The 20,617-nt window shown below is 46.5% G+C and overlaps 2 protein-coding genes across 14 annotated transcripts in view; one reads left to right on the top strand and one right to left on the bottom strand.

The window, feature by feature from the left end:
- Positions 1 to 4,062: 4,062 nt before the first annotated feature.
- TXNL4A (thioredoxin like 4A) lies at positions 4,063 to 12,375 on the bottom strand. Of its 2 annotated transcripts, none has more exons than XM_052697908.1 (4): positions 12,273 to 12,375; positions 11,007 to 11,190; positions 4,880 to 4,983; positions 4,063 to 4,340 (listed from the first exon to the last, which is right to left on the bottom strand). In XM_052697908.1, the coding sequence occupies exons 2-4, from the start codon at positions 11,157 to 11,159 to the stop codon at positions 4,169 to 4,171; spliced, it is 429 nt and encodes a 142-aa protein (XP_052553868.1). In that variant the 5' UTR covers positions 11,160 to 11,190; positions 12,273 to 12,375; the 3' UTR covers positions 4,063 to 4,168. The 2 variants fall into 2 exon arrangements, with proteins under 2 accessions (XP_052553868.1, XP_052553866.1); XM_052697906.1 differs by lacking the exon at positions 12,273 to 12,375 and adding an exon at positions 11,316 to 11,421.
- The window catches only part of LOC128087899 (probable 2-ketogluconate reductase), a 30,246-nt gene continuing 21,536 nt past the window's right edge, over positions 11,908 to 20,617 (top strand). Inside the window, exons 1-7 of one of the 12 annotated variants that reach the window (XM_052697902.1) lie at positions 11,920 to 11,934; positions 13,686 to 13,931; positions 15,926 to 16,310; positions 17,317 to 17,488; positions 18,497 to 18,672; positions 18,891 to 18,987; positions 19,392 to 19,562. In XM_052697902.1, the coding sequence (XP_052553862.1) occupies positions 13,902 to 13,931; positions 15,926 to 16,310; positions 17,317 to 17,488; positions 18,497 to 18,672; positions 18,891 to 18,987; positions 19,392 to 19,548 (1,017 nt within the window). In that variant the 5' untranslated portion in view covers positions 11,920 to 11,934; positions 13,686 to 13,901 and the 3' untranslated portion in view covers positions 19,549 to 19,562. Of the gene's footprint in view, positions 11,935 to 12,500; positions 12,853 to 12,875; positions 13,249 to 13,685; positions 13,932 to 15,925; positions 16,311 to 17,316; positions 17,489 to 18,496; positions 18,673 to 18,890; positions 18,988 to 19,074; positions 19,208 to 19,391; positions 19,563 to 20,617 lie in introns of those variants that run through there. The other 11 variants (XM_052697904.1, XM_052697895.1, XM_052697903.1 and 8 more) reach the window with 11 other exon arrangements.

Here is a 20,617-nt window from a genome sequence, read left to right as displayed (position 1 = left end):
CTGTGCCAGTGCCTCGCTGCCCTGTGAGTAAAGATTGCATTAAAGATTTTCTTCACAATATCTGATCTAAATCTGCCCTCTTTCTTTTAGCTTAAAGCTGTTGCCCATTGTCCTGTGGCCAGAAGCCCTGATAACGAGTCCCTCCCCAGCTTTCTTGTAGGTGCCCTTCATGTAGACCGCTATAAGGTCTGCACAGAGCCTCCTCCAGGTCGGACAAATCCAGCTTTCTCAACCTGACTCCATAGATGTTTCAGCTCTCTGATCATCCTTCAGAATGCATTCCAACACCTCCACGTTTCTTGTGCTGTGGGCTCCAGACCTGAACATGATGCTCCCCATAGGACCTCATTAGGGTGAGCAGAGGGGAACAAACGGCCCCCATCCTGCTGGCCACCCCTTGTCACGCAGCCCAGGATACCATTGGCCTCTTGGGCTGCAAGCACATGCTGAGTTTTTCATTCAGCACCCCCAAGACCTTCCCCATAGGGCTGCTCTCAGTCCAGTGATCACCAAGCCAGTATTCATTTTTGGGATTGCCCTGGCTCAGGTGAAATAAAATGAGTAACATTTGAGAGGTTGATAAATTTATCCTAGCTAAAAGGACATTCCAATGAACTAAAAGCTAACAACCAGTCGTTGTTTTTATACACCAAAAAACCCCAGAATTTTAGGCAGGGAATATTTTGGTGGGAACTCAAGAAATCTCTTTCAACGTACGCAGAAACTGAAGAGCTACCAGCTAAACAGAACACTTCAGCTAATGAAAGATGTGTTTTTAAAACTGGCATTTGTTAATGCTTAGTGTCTACTACAAATTACTTGGTCCATATCAAAATCTAATTCTAGTCAATGCTTTAAGCAGTGTAGGTATGCAAGCACGGTCAAACCAGGAGGAGAAGTTGGCTGCTTTTCAGATAAATTGATTGATAAGAACCTCATGAAGTTCAAAGACAAGAGGGCAGATCTCACCTCGAGGACAATAAGCTTGTGCCACAGCTCAGCTGTGAGGAGTTGGATGACTGGCAAGTAGGTTTGCAGGAAAAGGGGGGAGACTGGACACAAGGGAGAGGCACAGGAGATCCCAGCTGGAACACTTTCCAACTGTGAGGGATGTGCCTCTCCAGAAAGACCGAGGAATCTCAATCCATGTAGGTATTCAACACTGCCCAAAGGCAAGCCAAGCAAGACCTACTTCGACTGGGAGACTAGACCAGAATTTAAGCGGTGCCTTCCACCATAAAGCAAACATTGGGAACATGCAGCGTGCTTTATTCACTCACAGTCATCCTTTGCACCTTCTGAATTCTCTAAAAATTAAAAGCAAAGCGCAATCTACTTCTGCTTTAACTGATCAGACATACGAAGGTAAGGCCTGTACAGCAACTGAGGATAAATACAGACTAACTGTTATGCACTGCACTGAGACACGCTGTTCAGTGATAACCCAAATCAGTTTCTAAAATTATTTCAGAAGCAACCTCTCCCAGACGTTGACACCCACATGTTGAAGTGGTTTATGTCATCACCAACACATGCATGGGTAACACGCAGCAACTCGTTGCATAAATCCAGATCCAGAAATCCAAATTGATCCAGATCACGCTGCAGGTCAGTGCTGGGAAGATAGCAAGTAAAAAAACCTTTGTTCTTACAAACACGCCTTCAAACAACTGGCAATAAAGAACAGGCAAATAAGTAGTTAATGAATTGTATGTGCTCAATTGGTAACAGCTTTTTTAATCAGTTTCATGGAAGTAACTATGAAAATAACTAGACTTCCTACTCGATGTCACATAAAGGAATTGAATTACAAGGCTGCTCTGAAAGTAATGCCTTGTTTTACTACATGATGCCAGAGGTGGATGTTGGTGGTATGGCAGTAGAAGTTGAACTTTCTACCTTTCTGCCAATATTCCATTACGATTTGTTGCTGTGTGACAGAAGGCAGCAGGGCAGTCTGACAACAAGCATCTGATGTGGAAGTGCAGACGAAGCAAAGGTGTGTCACTGAATTCCTCCATGTGGAAAAATAGCACCAACTGACATTCATGGACGTTTGCTGAATGTTTCTGGAGACCAAACAGTGGGTGCAACACAGTGAGGCAGTGGGTGGTGAGTTTTGGCAGTAGTGACAGCAACATGAATGACTGCCACGGTCTGGATGGCCATGCACAGTTGTCACACCACAAAACAAAGCGTGACAATCAGCTCATCCACACAAATTGGCAGATTATAACCAGAGAATTGTGTACAGAACTGAATATTAGCTTCAGTACGCTGGAAACTGTGGTAACAATGCTGGAATACTGCACAGTTTGCACTGGGTCCCACAAATGTTCAACAGGAACAGAAAGAAGGCTGTATGCAAGTTTGTCAGCACGTACTGAACCAATATAAGGCTGAAAGTGACACTTTCCTCGTTTGCATCATTACCTGTGATGAGATGTGGCGCCACATCTGTGAGTTACAGTCAGAACAGCAATCCTTGGGATGGCTACATTGAATTCCCCTTGAAGAAAAGTTTCAAGACACAGTGCTCAGTAAGTAAAGTGATGTGCAGTCTTTCGAGATAGCAAAGTGGTGACCCTTCTGGATTTCCTGGAACATGGACAGACCATCAATTCTGACCACTACATCGTGATGCTAAGCTGAAGGCTCAAATCTCCAGAGTCAGGACAGACAACAGGACAGTTTTCCTCCTGTAACACAGGTTAACTCCAGGCCCCACACCAGTTAGACTCTGGAGCACACTGCCAGTATTGGCTGGACTGTCCTGCCATACCCACCACACAGCCCCAATTTGGTGCCTTCTGACTCCCATTTTGTCCGATGAAGGATGGTCTGCGTGTGCAATATATTCCTAGCAACAGCACCATCAAAGCAGCTTCTATTTTGGATACTCGGCCTTGTGACAAACTGGTCTTAAAAAACAGGTACCTCCTTCTGCACAGTCTGACTTCCTTTCTGTTAGTTCCATAAACACGCATGTATCAGTTAGAAAACAAACAAAAAAACCAAAACAAAACAGCACTGGGGCCACTACTGCAAAGCAGACATCACCAGAAATGCATGTGAAACTTCAAAAGCCATACAAACGCAGCACCAATCCAAGTCTCATGAGCATATTAACTTTTTGCTCCGCCATGTGATAAACTGGAGCTCACACTACAGGGAGAAGTTTCCCCTTCAAGCACCGACTGTGCAGCCAGCTCCATTATTACCTTTTGGAACTACTCTGTCCACTACAAAGTATTTCAAACTGAATAATCACCACGAAAAATAATCTCCACCATCACACCCAATTGGATTTCCTAAAGGTTAGCTGTGAATCACAGATGTTTTAATTTAGTTTCCTTAAATATTAATACATACACCCTCATAAATTCCTATTTCTCACTGTATACAAAGACCAAGATGCTATGCAAGAAAATCCTGAAAAAAAAAAAAAGTTAAAACCCTTTCTCTTCAAGGTTATGATTTCGCATCTGATAACATCTGTTTTCATTCCCAACTTTAAAGAACATCAAGGCAAATAAGTGGAACTTGTTTTATTCTTTAGGAAAAAAAAAAACCTGAAAAAAACTTATATTGCAGTTTTCCCAGCTTTTTGTGTAGCAAAATGTCTCAGTTTCAGCTGGGACAGAATTGTTTTCTTCAGAGTGCCTGGTATGATGGTGGGTTTTGGTGCTAGGAGAAAAACAATGTCAGTAACACAGTGATGCCTACAGCTGCTGCTAAGCAGTGTTGCAGCGTTTGTTTTTTTTCTTAATTCTCTCTGTCCTCCTACTGGGAATGACTGGAAACAACTGGGGGCACTCAGCCACCTGCTGCATTAAAGCACAACACAGAAGTAAGCAGACAGCTGAGATGTTTTTCTACAAACAGGCTTTTTTTGTACAAAAATACATCATACCAAAAGTCCTGAAAGGAAAGTCTGAAAGAACAACACCTGAACAAAGCCCCAACCCTGCTGCAGTCATACAGTTTGAGGCTCTGTGTCCTTTCCTTTTCCAAATGGAATCCAAAGTTTTTCAATAATCAACAACGCGCTCAACACTGAAAGACTGATTATTTCTTTTTTAATATGCATATGTATGTACACACATACAGAAAAATAAATTTAAGTGGAGAAAGGGTTACAAAAGAAAAGCACAGCCCCAAGGAAATGTCAGTATCTGTATTTAGTAGAATAATCTTTTGGTGATACCACTAAACCTCGACCTTTGCGGGCTCCTCTGTAAACAGTTTCTATAATGTCAATCATCTCTTGTTTATCTTCCATTGCCCAGTTGATCTTGTTGTTATTACCTGTACCTAAATCAATCATGATGTGTTTGTTCCTTTAAATGGAGAAGAGAAAACAGACAGGTTAATAGCATAACAATAATTGAAAAAAAGAGATAAAAAAAATCCACCCCCATCCACGCCTCCCCCAGAACCTCAAACCTTCATCAATCCCCCCCTTCAAGAATCAATCTCCCTTTGTAGGTTTCAAAATAAATGTTCAAACAGGAAAAGGTTTGCAAAGAAGCCCCAAAGAAAGTTCCAACCCCCTTGCTGTGGGCAGGGCTGCTTACCCCTAGATCAGATTGCCCCAGACTGCATCCAGCCCAGCCTCGAACACCTCCAGGGATGGTGCACCCACACCTCCTTTGATAAACCAGCCCCTCACTACTCTGAGTAAAGAATTTCCTTCTAACACCTCAGCTAAAACTACTACTTCATTTTGAAATTATTACCCCTTGTCCTGTTGTTACACTCCCTGCCAAGAGTCTACACTTTTCTGGAACAAAGGCTATATAACCACCAGTACGCTGAGATGGAGCTGTAGTCCTACTAAAACACATTCAGTTGATTATATTCTAGAACCACCGTGTACCTGAAGAAAAACATGACTGTGCAGGGATCATACAACTCATACATCTTGTTGAAGTCTGGTACTTCAGTGATATCCACAAGATAAATAACAGCAAAGTTCTTTACCTGAGGAGAAGGAAAAAGAAAATACAAAAGCAATATGTCAGGCACGTGCAACCTGTGGACCACGTGCAGCCACTCAGAATGCAGCCAGGACAGCTCGTAATGAAGCCCACATCCCACCATGGCAGAGGCTCTTGTCAGCCAGGAGGCCTGGCCATATACAAATCACACAGGATCAACCAAACTATGGTGCAGCACTCTCCTTTCACAGCTAATGTCTTAAACCCTGAAAGAAAATAGCTTTGCATTCTTGTTTTCTACCTGGAGCCATTCGTGGCCATTTCTATTTCACATGAAAGATATCTAAGAAACTCAAGAGGATGTTCAAAATGAACAGTTCTACTAAGAACCCACTGGTGGGTTCTGGTTCTGGTTAGCCTCAGGGTGCAAAAGGTGGGTTTCAGACAGTAATCTGAAGTTTCCATTTTAGAAACCAGAATCACAGCTCAGGAATGCTGTAGCTTACCTTCTGAAACTCAGGTATCTCGTGCAAGTCTTAGCCAGTCATTTAAGGAAACTCACTTCAAGGGGCCGTTTCACTCAAATCGCCTTTGCACACACACAGGTTACCACCACAGTATCTCAGACATTAACTGAATCCTTCTCTGCTACGTGTGAATAAAAGAGCTACTCATCTAAAGAAGTGGAACCGACAACAGGGTGGCTGCCCAAAGCCTCGTATGATGTCCAAAGTGGACCTCAGAGCTAGAGAGAGAGGACTGCTCACTCTGAACTCACAACTGGCTCGAGACCAGGACACAGGTACATGCTGGACCCTTAGCATCAGGAAGACCTTAACGTACAGATTCTGTAGATCCTTGGTCACACTTCGGTAAATAGGAATCACAGAAGACCACAATTGGCTGGTAAACAGGAAACACAGAGGAAAAAATCACATACCAGATAGTTCTCATTCCTCCTTCCTGATAGTCTTCGTTAGCAGTATCATTCCTGCTAATTTCTTGCATTCCTACAAATCAGATCACCACAGCAGTATGACCAAAAGCTGGGAGGAACAGTAACAGTGGCACAAAGCTTCTTTTCAGTTCTGGTGGAGGTGAAACTATTTTTGTCCTTACGACTTCAACTCCCTGGAAAAAATAAGTCTTGCAATGGTAGCTGATGGCCCAAACCATTCACAGCAGCTATCAAAGGAAACCTGATGCCAGAACCAAGATTGCATCTTCTAATTTGCCTAGCAAGTTTCTACACAAAGTCAGGTTTTCTTTGTTTTTATGTTTAGATGTGCTATGCATAAGGAAACTGCAGGAAAAAAAGTAAAGGAACTGAAAATAGCTTCTGCAGCAATTCAAGTTCAAGAAGCCCAGCAGAGCTGCATTACAGAAATGAAAGGCTGCAAAAACAATGAAGCAGGAAATTTCAGGTCTGTTGTCATTACCTGACATTTTTTTAAATTCCAATTATTCTGTAAGTTCAGGTGATTTTCTCTTCTCCCATGTAAATTTAACATAACTCTGCTAAATGCAATGGTAATAACTAACAATTTTGCTACTGCTAACAGAATGGCCAAGCATTTACCAAGACAAAGACTAACAGAAGGAAGAAGCCTGCTTCAAGGCCTGAGGTGCCTCTGCAAAACTGCTTCTCAGTTCTACAGACTGAGAAAGAAACAGTCAAGAGGTAAGCCCTCAGAACTGAGTAAGGCAGCCAGACCAGCTCCCTGATGCATAACTACCACAACTAAGGAAAAGCAATGGGTGACAGAGGGGGGTGATTCTCTTCTGAGAGGTAGAGAGCACGAGGAACAAGCAAGGAGCAGTTACAAACGTGAGCGTGCCTACAGGGTGTAACACTGTGATGCCATGGAAAGTACAGCAAGAAGAACAGGGAGGCAAAGTCTTCAGCTGCAGCAAACGAGGACGAGCCCAGATGCAACAGCTGTGGATGCAGAAATGAAGGAAGAAAGTTTGCTTACCTCTGGAAGGCCTCAGGTAGGCAGGCTGCCCTGGGTTGACCCTGCCTTCCCACCAGGTGCTCAATCACTGTGTCAAGTTGTGACTTAGCATTTCCACTACACTGGGCTATGCTGTCACTGGCATCACTACGATGTGGTGGGATGGCTCTCATGATTGGAATGTAGAAATAGATGGGTATAAATTCTTTAGGAAAGACAGGGAAGAAAGAGGGGGTGTCAACCTCTACAGCAATGGCCAGCTGGATTCCACAGAGCTCCATCTGGGGATGGATGAGGAGCTGACACAGCTTATGGGCTAGGGTCAAAGTGAAGGCAAGGGAAGGAGACATCGTAGTGGGGTCTGCTACAGGCAGCCTGACCAGGAAGACTGAGTGAATGAGGCTCTCTATAAACAGACAGGAGTGGCTTTGCATTCACAAAACATGGTTCTCATGGGAGACTTCAGCCACCCTGATATCTGTTAGAAGGACAACACAGCAGAGCATCAGAAATCAGAGATTCCTGAAATGCTTGACAACGATTTCCTCTTCCAAGTGGTAAAGGAATCCACAAGAAAAGGTGCTACATTGAAATCTGCCCTCACCAGCAAGGAGGGGCTGGTGAGTAATGTGAAGCTTGAGGGCAGCCTTGGCTGCACAGTTCATGAAATGGTGGAGTTGAAGATCCCTAGGGCTTCAAAGAAGACGTGCAGCAAGGTTGCTGCTCTGGGCTTCCACTTCTTCCAGGTGGAACGGTGACATGGGATAAAGCCCTGGAGGGAAGAGGGGTCCAGGAAAGCTGATCAATATTCAAGGACCATGCCCTGCAAGTCCAGAACACTGCATCCCGAGGAAGATGGACAAGAACACCAGGAGGCCCCTGTGGATGAACAAGGGACTCCTGGACTTAATTGGGTGAAAAAAAAAAAGTCTGTAGGAAGTGGAAGCAAGAATGGGTTACCTGAGATGACTACAAAGAAGTTGTTTGAACAGCCTGAGATAGGTCAGGAAAGCTAAAACGCAGACAGAATGAAATCTAGCCAGGGACATAAAGGGGAAGAATAAGGATCTCTACAGGTATATCAACAATAAAAGGAAGGCTACAGAAGATGTGGGCCCTCTCTGGAAGGAAAACAGAGATCAGGTCACAAGGGGTACGGAGAAAGGTACTCAGTGACTTCTCTGCCTCAGTTTTCAACATCGGCCGCATCGCCCAAGTTGCAGAAAGCAAAGGTTAAGAACTGGGAGAAGGAACATCTGCCCACTGTAAGTGAAGATCAGGTACGAGATCATCTAAAGGACCTGAAGGTGCACTGTGCAGCTATGGGACCCAATGAGATCCATCCACGGTCCTGAGGGAACTGGCAGATGAAGCTGCCAAGCCACTTTCCATCATATTTGAAAGGTCATGGCAGTGTGGTGAAGCTCCCACTGTTTGGAGAAGGGGAAACACTATCCCCATTTTCAAGAAGGGAAATAAAGAAGATCCAAGCAACTACAGGCCAGTCAGCCTCATCTCTGTGCCTGGCAAAGACCTACTAAGGAAAATAAAGATGAGGTGATTGGTGGTAACCAATATGGCTTCATCAAGGACAAATCATGCCTGACAATCTTGGTGGCCTTTTATGATGGAGCTACAGCATCAGTGGATAAAGGAAGAGCAACTGATGTCACGTACCTGCACTTGTGCAAAGCATTTGACACCGTCCTGCATAACATCCTGGTCACCAAATTGGAGAAAAATAGATTTGATGGATGGACCACTCACTGGATAAGGAACTGGCTGGATGCTTGCACACAGGGAGTCGTGGTCAGTGGCTCAATGTCCAAGTGGAGACTAGTGACGAGTGGTGTTCCTCAAGGGTCTGTGCTGGGACCAGTGCTATTTAACATCTTCATAGGCAACATGGTCACTTGGATCAAGTGCACCCTCAGCAAGTTTGCAGACAACATCAAGCTGAGTGGTGCAGCTGACACACTAGAAGGAAGAGATGCCATCCAGAGGGACCTGGACAGTTGAGGGGTGGGCCTATGCCAGCCTCTTCAAGTTCTACAAAGACAAGGCAAGGTCCTGCACATGGCTCAGGGCAATCCCAAGCACAGGTACAGGGTGGGCAGAGAACAGCTTGAGTGCAGCCCCGAGGATAAGGACTTGGGGATGCCAGATGACAAAGAATCAACACAAGCTGGAAATGTACACTTGCAGCTAAAAAGGCCAATCGTACTGTGGGTTGAATGAAGAGGAGCATGACCAGCAGTCGGGAGAGGCGATTCTGCCCTTCTACTCTACTGTTATGAAAGCCCAGCTCCAGTGCCTCAGCACAAGGACATGAAGTTGTTGGAGTGGGTCCATAGGAGGGCTGCAAAGATAACCACAGAGCTGGAACAGCTCCCTTACAAGGACAGGCCAAGAGAGTTGGGGCTTTTCAGCCTGGAGAAGACAAGGCTCCAGGGGGGCATTATAATGGCCTTCCGGTACCTGACGGGGGCCTACAGGAAAGCTGGGGAGGGACTTCATACCCTTGTAAGGGCACGAAGTGAGCTTTAAACTGGAAGAGGGAAGATTCAGACAAGATATCAGGAAGATATTTTTTACTGTGAGGGCACTGAGGTACTGGAGTGAGTTGCCCAGCACGGTTGCAGAAGCCCCTCCTTGGAAGCATTCAGGGCCAGGTTGGATGAGGCTTTGAGCAACAAGGTAGAGTAGGAGGTGTTCCTGCCTATAGCAGGGGGGTTGGAAATAGATCTTAAAGGTTCCTTCCAACACAAACCATTTGGTGAGTCTATGATAAGTAAATGGATTAGCTTTCCTTTCACTTTTCCTGTAATCTTAGTAGAAAGGCAGTGGCACAACTAAGGCTTGAGCAAAAAAAAAGCACAGCTACTCATGCTTGACTACAGTTAAGTAAATGCAAAACATCTGAAAAATCCTCCCGGAACCAGCAGTTTCCCAAAAGAAGCTATTCACTGACATGACCCACTTTCACAGCAAGGCAAGATGTGTGTAGGTCACTCCAAAAGTTACATCACCTGTTTGTCTCCATAGAAACTACAACAGAGACAGAGTAAAAAATAACACTAGTTGGTAGAGCAAATTCTCAGCTACAGAACACTCAGGAACACTCAGCTACAGGAACTCAGGAACTACATATTTTCACCAGCCATACACAAGAGCCTGCAAGCCACACTTGGAAAAATCTTGGGGGGCTGTCTGGAACATGAATTATCTTTGTGAAATTCAACTCCTACATTTTTGTTGTAGCTGAGTTTCAACCTAACATCTTACAGTTATTTCATTGTACACCCAGTGAAATCTTGCTTCTTTTACATGTATAACTCAGGGAAAAAATAAAATAAAATAAAATAAAATAAAATAAAATAAAATAAAATAGAAATCGGTGAACTGTAAGAGGGTACAGTTCAGGGAAAACAATCTACTTTGTGTTTTCATATGGTGTGCCAGCTTCTTTTTCCACAACGAGGTTCAAATAAACACAAAGAAAGAGCAAAAGCCCACCTAAGTACAGACAATATTGGTGCTACTCTAAATGTAAAGTGCAGCATGAAATAGCACCATTTTAACATTCTGTAGTTTTTCTAGTAGAAACACCTGTGTAAGTGAACTTTTACTCCCTCTGTAGAAGTGCTGAGCATAAGGTGCTTCTGTCGCATTAAACACAAAAGGACTGCATCGAATCATGACTCAACCCCATCTCAGTATTTAACTGCAGGTGTGTGCCTTGCACGGAGCCAGGACTCGGGCTCAACGATCCCCGCGGGTCCTTTCCCAGCCGGGGATGTCCTGTGATTTTACGTGTTCCTACTGTGAAGCTCACTCACAGCAGTCCTACAGCCCAGCACTGCCTCTGTCTGAACGCTCACATCCACGAAACGACGCAATGGGAACGGGTCCGGGTTCGGAGCTCGCAGTGCTTTGCGGCACGTCAATCGCCACAAAGACCGGGGCGGGCGGAGGCTTCGGGAGACGCTCGCGAAAGCGCACCAAACGGCTTTCCCGCGAGCTCGCGTCCCCAGAAGCCAGATCGGGGCCCGCCTTACGGCGCGCAGAACGCTCGGCGCGCGCAGAACGCGTCTCCTCGTCTCCGCCTTACCTTCTCGGCGATGCTGTACAAAACCTCATCCATTTTCATGCATGTCGGATCCCAGTCGTGCCCGAAGCGGATGACCACCACTCGATCCTCCTCCGATAGGATGGCCTGGTCCACCTGCCAGCCGTTGTGGAGATGAGGCAGCATGTACGACATCCTGGCGGGCGGGCGGGCGCGCGGCGGCGGCCTGCGGGGCGACAAGGAGCGGCCGGCGGCTGAGACGAAAGCCCGGCCGGCCCGCGCGCTCCGGCCGCCGCCCCTCCCGCACCGGTACCCCGCAGCCCCCGGCTCGGGCCGCGTCACCCTCCACACCCAGGGGCCTCCGCCGCGTCCTTCTCGGCCTTCTCTAGGCGGGACCCGGCCGCGCGACACCGCCCGAGGCGCAGCGGAAATGACGCAAGTCGGAGCGACAGCAACTTCCGCTCTGCGGCCGCCACTGCGGGGTCGGGGGGCGCGGTTTCTTCCGAGGGGCGGGGAAAGGAGAGGGGGGGAATGGGCTGGGATGGAACAGAACAGAATGGGCTGGGCTGGGCTGGGCTGGGCTGGGCTGGGCTGGGCTGTTTGCACCGCAGCAGTCGCACGCGTTGGGGCTGGTGGGGCGCAGGCTGTAGTCGTGTAGGACGCGGCGGAGGAGCTGAAGGCAGCGCGGGTGGGCGGGTGGGTGGGGGGTTTCGGCGGCGCCCGTGGGAGTTTCTTGCCGGTTCGGGCCGGGCAGACGCTGCCGGTGCAGAGGCGAGGCGCCGACCGCTCGGTGTCCCCGAAGCCCCGTGCCCGGTTGGGCGAGCGTGTTGTACCGCCCGTGCTGCCGGCAGCCGGCGCGTCACGCACGCGTCATCCGCAGCGTGGGGCTGTGAGGCCGGCCGAGGGGAGGGGCTGGGCGGCAGCGGAAATCGGCGGGGCGGCTGAAAGGACGGTGGCTGAACACCCCGGGGTAAATATTCGGGATGCCATTTCCATAATTGAACCAGGATGCTTCCCTTGCCGGTGCTGGGTTTCACAATTGAATTGACTGCTGAGATGGGCCGTTCCGGGCTGTCACGGCTCTGACCCGCTTCGGCCCGGTTCCGTAACTGAATGGGACCCGTGGCCCAAGATAGGGGGGAGGGGGAGAGTGAAAAGGTGGGGAGATGGGCCTGAAAACAAAACAGCGACGAGCTAAGGGAGAAAACTAATTTACTAACTATGATAGCAGAAAGTGTGATAAGGCAGTGTAATGCCATTGGAATTGAAGCTGATAAATGAGCGCCCAGAACCAAAGGCATTACTTACTGTAATGCTGAAGGCCAGGTGGCTGGGCAGCACGCACCGCAGTGATGAGCAGCAGAAGGGCCGTCTCGTGACTCCCAAGCACTTCCATCTTTCCCTCTGAACGGAAAATGGGAATGGAATAGCAAAGTCTTCTGGGAGATGTAGTTCTCATCTGCGAAGGGCACCTGGAAACTCTCCACAATCCTTGGAACTGGAGCATTAACTCTTTAACTCCCAGTGCACTACAGGATGCTGTGATGTGGAACACTGATAACAAAATTCATAAAACTGTGACACAGGCTGATCTTTTTGCTTCCTCAAAGTCACACCAGTACATTGTATGTTCTTTCAAAATGTTAGCTTGCAGCAGACAGTGAAAAAAAAAAAAGCCTATTTTAAACAGAATCCACAAAAACCTGCACTACTGTTTTGGGCAATAATCCCAGGAAAGTCGGTGGAGTTTGTATCAAGTTCCTATGCCACAGGATTGTGTAATTAAAAACAAAAACAAAAACAATACTGTACAAAAACCCTTGTTCTGCAGTATTTTGTGGGATGTCCTCTAGAAGGCCTTCCTCAATTTTCAGGAAAGTGAGAGGAAGTAAGTTTTGCTTCAGATGGCCCTGCAGAAGCCATGAAGGAGTGATCCCCCACCCGTCTGCATGCCATGCTGTGTTTTGAGCCACTTGCAATGGTTTTCACTGAAAGCTTCCAGAGACTTTAGCAGTCCAGACAAAAACAGTCAGAGAGAGCAAGAGTTAAACAAGTGCTTGTAGCAGTGGATGGCTCAAATTTCTATGAGAGGAGGTTCTGGCACCAGCAGCTGAGTCACATGCCATTGGCCTTGACTCGGAGGTTGCAGCAGGTAGTAGGGACTGTGTTGCACACATGAGGAAATCACATGCTGCTGATTCCTCCAGGAGCGGTGAGCTCTGTTGGTAAAAGAAACATCAACAGTGAGGAACCGTTCCAGGCTAATTCTTTGGTTATTATTCAGGTAATCAGTTTTCTGCTGTAGATAAGTAAGTGGGAGGGGTTTATTCTGGGTGATGTACATTATTAACTTCAATTTAAAACAAAAGTAGGGAAAAACGTGGAGGTTTATTTTGCTATGATGTGGCTGAGTCCAAAGTGATACAGCAGTGCCAGTCAGTGGCTATGAAAGTAAGTAAGTAGTGAGTCAAGCTCCACAAAAGAAAGAAGGCTAGTTTAGGAAAGCACCAGCACTGAAGTTAATAGCTATGAGCTGGTCTGTTTATTCGCCTATTTGTCTCAATGTGGGTCACATATTCAAAATTTTCAGTGGAAGGACTCGATATCAGTATACATGCAGTCTGTTAATGTGGCACAAGTGGTTGTGGATGTACACACAGATCGTTTTATGCGGAGAGAAAATGTGGAGAGAGAAAATCAAAGTTGTCATATCCTTAACAGGTGATACATTTAGCATATCAGACAGGACATCCAACATCTGAACAATTATGCTCAGGAGTAAGCATTGGATTTGTTAAAATCTATTCATTTGATGGTTGACCAGACAAATTTGGCTTGCAAAGGTATTCATCCAGCTGTCCCTTCTTACGGACTTTGGTATGACAGGAAAAGCGTGGCTTTTAGACAGAGGTACAAGACAAGCACAGACAGTGGTCCATGAGAGCACTGTGCGCTCCTCAAACCAAGGTTAGTATCTGGAAAGCCTCCTTCCCTTTGCAGGGTTCCTTTAACTGTATTTATGCTGTTGCTAGCAATATAATTTTTTAAGATCGTACTTTGTACTTGCAGAAGCCTTGCTCTTGAAGCAACACTGCAAACAGTTCCTGTGCACATCGAATGTGGATGAAATTGTAAACTTTTTCTGCCCACAGTAATGAGCAGAGTAATTACTTAGCCTTTTTTTTTTTTTTTTTTTTTTTTTTTGTGGACAAACTGAACTGTTTAAAGCTAAATCAACTCTTGCTGTGCTGCTCTGTGGCTTCCCCATGAACTGTCTTTCTGTTTGTGAAGTTTAGAAGGTGCTTCTAAAATAAATGTGGGTCTGACTGAGCGTCGCAATGATGGTGATGCTGTCACCACGGTGAAGAAGGCAAATGGTGTAATATAGTCCTGTCTTACTTGTTTGTCTTAAGTCACTTGATCGTATCCATTGTCCAGGCAGTTTTCTGTCGTGTAACTGCAGGTTTAGTTGCAGTTCCGTCACAGTTGCTGAAGTACCACCAAGTTCTGGTGATGCTGAATAACACTGTCACAAAGACGTTGTCTTGCCTTTCCATCTGCGTATTCTTTCCAGGAATCTAATTTTTCCTTCTAGGGTCATGTTGTGTGATACTCCAAGAAATAAACAGACTACAAATGGCAGTATTTTCCCTACCACCTGGGGCCGGTAGATTTCAAAAGACTTCAGCTTATGGCAGTAAATAATGACATAAATATCCATGACAGTTGTTGAGACTGTAATCATTTAATAGATGCAGCTGGATTGAGTTTGAGTTTGCTCAGGAGAAGGGTAATCACAGCCTTTCAGAAACTTACAGTAAGTTGTTTGTCCCAGAGCTGAATTCTGAAGGCTTGCATGAGAGGACAGGAACAGCAGGAAAGTTCTGCCTGCACAGCATGCCTGGAATTAATCAGAATACTGCTGTGATGGAAGAGAGGTGCAGATTCATTCAGCACAACCCAAATCTAGGGTACAATATTTGGGACAAAGACCCAGATGTGTGAGTGGAGTGCAAGAAACAGAATCATAGGAAATCAGACCGGAATATTCGTAAGATAAGTAGCAAGTCTTGTACTGCAATTTTGGCAATGAGGGCCATGATTGCCAGCAAGGGCTGCAGTTTCACCCCTCAAGTTACATAAGTGGCTATGTGAGCAGCCTTTGTCTTATTGCAGAATATGATAGATTTGAGTGGGCTGTTGCAGGCAGGAGCAGGCTCAAAACAGCCTGGGGAACACTCTGGTGTGAAGGGCTGTGTTGCTGGAGGGCCTTAGCCTGTCACCTTTAGCACGCCTCCCCACTGGTTCAGCCTGAAGGCATGGATTGCAAAAGACTGACCTGTAATGCTAAACTTCAGAGGCTATATGTTCGGATGCAGCAGTTTAAAACAGTGAGAGCAAGCAGTGTAGTAGCCGTACAAGAATGGTCCTTCGTTGGGCAGGTTTTTTTAGACCTCACCCATTCCAGGTCAGGTAGGTTTGTCAGACCTGTCTGGACCTCTGGCTCCCAACACCGCCTGCAGCTTCACCAAACATCACTCACAGGCAAGCAAGTTGGAGTAACTTCCTAGCAGCAGTTATGTAGCACCCTTTGTGATACATCAGTTTGTGAGTTAGGTTAAGAAGCTGCCAGATTAGTATGAAAGCGGTAGGGTTTCTGGACTGAAATGAAGCTATCTGAGAGCACCTTGTAGGTCCTGAACTGGATTTAGATCCAAGAAGGTGACTGTACCTCAGTGTTACAGCGTAATCTGGTGCTTAATGGAGATATCGGAGCATTTACTAATGTAAGGCCACGCTAGTCCCAGGTGACTGTGAATTTGTGCTGTATCATTAAAAGGACTGTGGAGTGCCATTGATTTCCCAATTCACAGGTGTGAATTTAAATGGTGGCCACACCATCACTGCTTGAGTGACGTTCTCCTAAACAGCAGCGTGCTTCTTCTGTTCCTCCACTGCAGGTCATGGCAGAACAGGAGTTGCCAGGTCTTTTGATTATGGATGTTGGAGGAACTCATGGTGTGCAAGAAAGCCTTGTGGCGCTTCTGAAGAAACACTTCTGCGTTATCACCATGAAAGAACTTCTTGAAAACAAAAAAGAAATGGGGAAAAAAATCCAATCCATTTTTGTGTCGGAGTCCAGGCCAACTATCGACCGGGAGCTTCTAGAAAGCCTGCCTAATTTAAAGGTCATTGGAAACTCTGGTGTTGGAGTGGATCACTTAAACTTGAAAATGATTTCTAACTTTGGTGTAAAAGTGACTAATACCCCACACGCTGTTGCTGACTCAACAGCAGACATGGGAATGGCCCTAATGCTGGCGTCTGCAAGAAGACTTGTGGAAGGTAATGTTTTACATCTCATTCGATCTTACTGCTTCTTTGGCATATCTCACCTTGCTGTATTAGAGAGGGTCTGTCAGAATCAGTAGTTGGGATACTTTTGCAAGAAGAAAGTGCTCTGAGAAACTCTTTGTCTCAGTCCCACCTCTTCTCAAGGCAACAGTGACAAGAGTAAGACATTTGTCTCAATGATGTGCTTTGAAGTCACCATGACACCTGCTTAGAACAATGTGTGGGGCGTGGTTCTATCTGGGTGCTCACTTAGCTTGTGGCTGGAAAACTGAATGTGAAATGCATCCAAATACAATGTCACTGCTTTTCTGTTTCCTTCCTCTGTATTTTCTAATAGTTGTCCAAAGGTACACAGCATCTAGAGATGGCCACGTCCCCATTGCTGGAGCAGAAATTATGAGAGCATGTTGAGTGCTGCTCCAAAAGTAATGCCTCCTAATTTATTACACTGGCCCACTGTGCTGGAGGCAGATGTTGGTTGTACAGCAGTACAGGTTAGACTTTCTTTTATTAAGTTGAAGTCCAACATTATAAAGGTTTAATGGGATTGCTGGCCAAGCTAGACTCTGCAGTATAACTTCACCCCCTTCAAGTGGTATGACTGGATTGGTTGAGATAGGAGATAGACGGGGAGTTTTACTGCTGACACAGAAAAAATAAAGTGAAGGCAGTGCTTGTGGTGGGTAAATGCCCCAGAAGCTGTTTTTGAATTTCAAAGAAAATGCTGCAGACACAGAAGCATTATTTCCCTAAGGTAGTAATCCCTCTCAGCAGAATACCACCGTCAAGAATCTCTTCTGTGTCACTGCTTCCAGTCCTGACTGTTACACTGTCCAGGACTTTCTAAAAAGCAGCCACCCCCACCGCCTTAAAATTATTTAGGATGTTCTGTAATGGGCATTCCAGAAACCAACTACGACAGTGAGAAACTTTTCCTCTCTGTTTCGACCAGAAATTGTCATCAGTTCATACCTGTTTAGCATGTTTTTCCATTCAGGCTTCCAGATAGCAGTTTCTCCAGACACGAACTATTTTGCTGCTGACTGGCTGGGAGTTGAAGTTACCAGGGCGACTCTTGGGATCATTGGGATGGGCAGAATCGGGTATAAAGTGGCTCAGAGAGCCAGAGCCTTTGAAATGAAGATCCTGTACCACAACAGGAACCGCAGGTAAAAACGTGTGTTTACTGTGTGGAACCAGTCCAGGGGCAGAAATGGAAACCACAGCTCTGGCCTGGGTCCCCATTCTTCCTAGGTGCTGGCAACAGTTTTAAGCAACACAAGGATCACCGCCACTGCTCTCCTTGGTTCCCAGCTTCTTCCCTTGGGAAGCAGCTCCCATTCACCTCCCCATCTTCATTCCTCCCTTCTCAGCTATTGGCAGGTTTAGAGGAAGGGTGACGCTAACTTTTCTGAAGATGTAAGCCAAGCAAGCCAGACTTTGTCCTGCCAGTCTTCTCTCAGGCTTCCGGCAAGGTCCCTAGTCATCCAGGCTGTCACTCCTTCCTTCAGCCCAGCCAGTTCACTCATCACCTTGATGGCAAAGATCCTCACTTGGTTTTATCTTTCCCTTTCTTTGCTTCCCCTTCCTTCCTTTTCCATTCTAAGTTCTAACTGACAAGTCAGGCAGAGAGAGGTGGTGGTGCTGTACAGATACATCAGCAGGAGAGAATAATGAGAGACCTTCTGCATACCCATCCTCCTATACCTAACACCACTTGTGTGGTTTGCTTTCACGTTTATGTCAATCCTCCAGGGTCCTGCCACTCCTCTGCTCTCTTGGCCTCTCTAAACCACTACCTTCTCTCCTCTCTTCTGCCATTTTGACTCACATAGAGGGTAGTGACACACTGGAACGGGTTGTGGATGCCCCATCCCTGGAGGCATTCAAGATCAGGCTGGATGTGGCTCTGGGCGACCTGCCTGGGGGTTGGACAGAGACTCTTGGGACTCAGGGTGGTTGAAACTGGATGATCATTGTGGTCATTTTCAACCCAGGCCTTTCTATGATTCTATAATTCCCCGGTTACATAGCAATGTCTCTTCCTTTATCCTGGCTTCAAACCTCTTAATATCTATGCTGATTGAGACGATGCTTAGGATCAACTGACTGATTTGTTGACTGTTAAAAACAGTTCAGAAGAGTCATGTCAAACTAGGTGTGCATTTTCCATTCAGGAGCAAGGAGGAAGAGCAGGCTGTTGGTGCTTGCTACAGTCAGATGGAAGATTTGCTGCAGCAATCTGACTTTGTTATGCTGGTTGTGAACCTGACACCTGAGACTGAAAAACTGATTGGGAAAAAGGAGCTGGGACTGATGAAACCCACAGCCACTCTTATAAACATCAGCCGAGGTAGGCATTTCTCCCAGAAGTGGTTCTGGCTCCGTGGTGAAGGCTAATAAAGTCTCTCTTTCTTTTGTTTGATTGATGGTTACTAGAAAGACATTCTACTTTTTAACAAGACGTAGATCCTTCAATTTATTTCCCCCAGGGCCCTGACACATTTCCCCACTCCCAGTGAAAATGTGTTCACTGCCTTGTTTTGGAAGAAAGATACCATTTCAATGCAGGTGCAGTTATTGATCAAGACGCACTGGTGGAAGCTCTCCAGAATAAGACTATTAAGGCTGCTGCTCTGGATGTGACATACCCTGAGCCTCTGCCAAGGTAGAATAACTTGCATTCATTCTATTACTCGTGAACTTGTAAAATGCTGAGCAAACGTGTACTCATGACCTTGATCTCTGCGGGGAGTTGTTTAAGGGCATATCCACATTTTATCTTGTGCAATCCTAAGCTGATGACCAACTATTCTGCCTTCCACATTGTCGAGACAACATGAGTGCCAAGCAAGGCACCGAGGCCAGTAGAGAGGATGGAGAAATGGGTAAGCAAATTTACCAACGTTTTCTGCCAATCCTGTGTACGTGGCCCCTTCGTATCAATGCCTTTGCTGTTTCCTGAGCTTCTGACCTCAGCAACTAGCAGAAGAATTAACGGAACGTGTGATATCCATGCTGTTCTTTCTGCTTCTTGCGGGTGTAATACGCTGTCCTTGCTGTTTCTTGCAGAAATCATCCTTTGTTGAAATTAAATAACGTCATCATAACCCCACATATTGGAACTGCAACAGTTCAAGCCACCCACATGATGACAGAAGAAGCAATAGCAAACATGCTGTCCGTTCTCAACTGTCAACCCGTTCCAAGTGAAGTGTTTCCCCAATGATGCGCACCAAACAGCAGCGCATCAGCTCCGTTTCATACAGAACCACTATTAGTTTTGAGCAGGAAAAAAAAGCAGCCGTGTTCCTGCACAGCTCTTTTGGTCAATCTGCTGCAAAGCTGTCAACTCGCTCAGCTTACTCTGTACTGGCATTTACAAATTCAAAACAGCGAAGTGGAACAGATAAAACGGTTCCGTTTGAACACTTTGATGCCTTCATCATTCGCTCAATTATTTGGAAGGGTTCCATTAATGAGCGCTGGACCCTTTTCAAGCACCATCTCTTTTTGAAGAGCAGGGCAACTGGCAAATGCCATATGACAGAAGTCACGGAAGCGGGGCACGGGATGGGTTTGGCTTGATCTTGTAGAGCCGGGGTGGAAAATCAGTGTCTAGCAAATGGAAGTAAGGTCAGGTGACAGCAGTGAACTACAGACACGCTGTTCACCTCTGTAGGAGAAATATTCACGTGGGCAAAGCTCACCTGGAGTTGAAGGGGGCCCGTACTGTGGGAGACAGGTATCAAAAAGTGCGTTTTAAAATACGTCCGATTTTTGTCTGAGTTACTGGAAAACACACGCAAGACGGGAAACAGCAGCCCAAAGAGGATTGACAGGATGCTGTCTCAGAACTGACTTAGAGCTGTTGAGCCGTTAAGCCTGGGCTCAGAAAGCCCCACTGGCTGAGCACGTCACCTTTTGAGCACAGGCATTCCTGGCTTCAGCCGTGGATCTGCCAGCAATGGCAAGGGGCAGGATGTGGAAGGGGCCGCCCTCAAGCCAGCCAAAGCAGCCGGGGGCAAAGCTGTCAGCGTGCAGATTGCACAGCCACACTGGTGACACTAGAGAAGGCTCCCAGCTCCCAGCTCCCACTCCGAGATGGAGCTCGGAGGGAGGAGGACCGGGCTTTCCTCCTCATCTCCTCACGCAAGGTTTCTGCCTTGGATTTCAGCACCCTCGCAGCACACTGTGGTGCCCGTGCAGCTCCGGGTAGCCCTGCCGATGCAGGCCCGGGAACCCTGGGGAGGGGAGCACCTGGCTTTACAAGGCCCCTCTGTAAAGCGCGCGTTTCA

Source organism: Tympanuchus pallidicinctus, unplaced genomic scaffold (assembly GCF_026119805.1).
Source record: "Tympanuchus pallidicinctus isolate F22 unplaced genomic scaffold, pur_lepc_1.0 scaffold31, whole genome shotgun sequence".
Lineage (NCBI taxonomy): Eukaryota > Metazoa > Chordata > Aves > Galliformes > Phasianidae > Tympanuchus > Tympanuchus pallidicinctus.
Note: the sequence above shows the minus strand (reverse complement) of the source record. Positions and strands in the feature narration are given on the sequence as shown.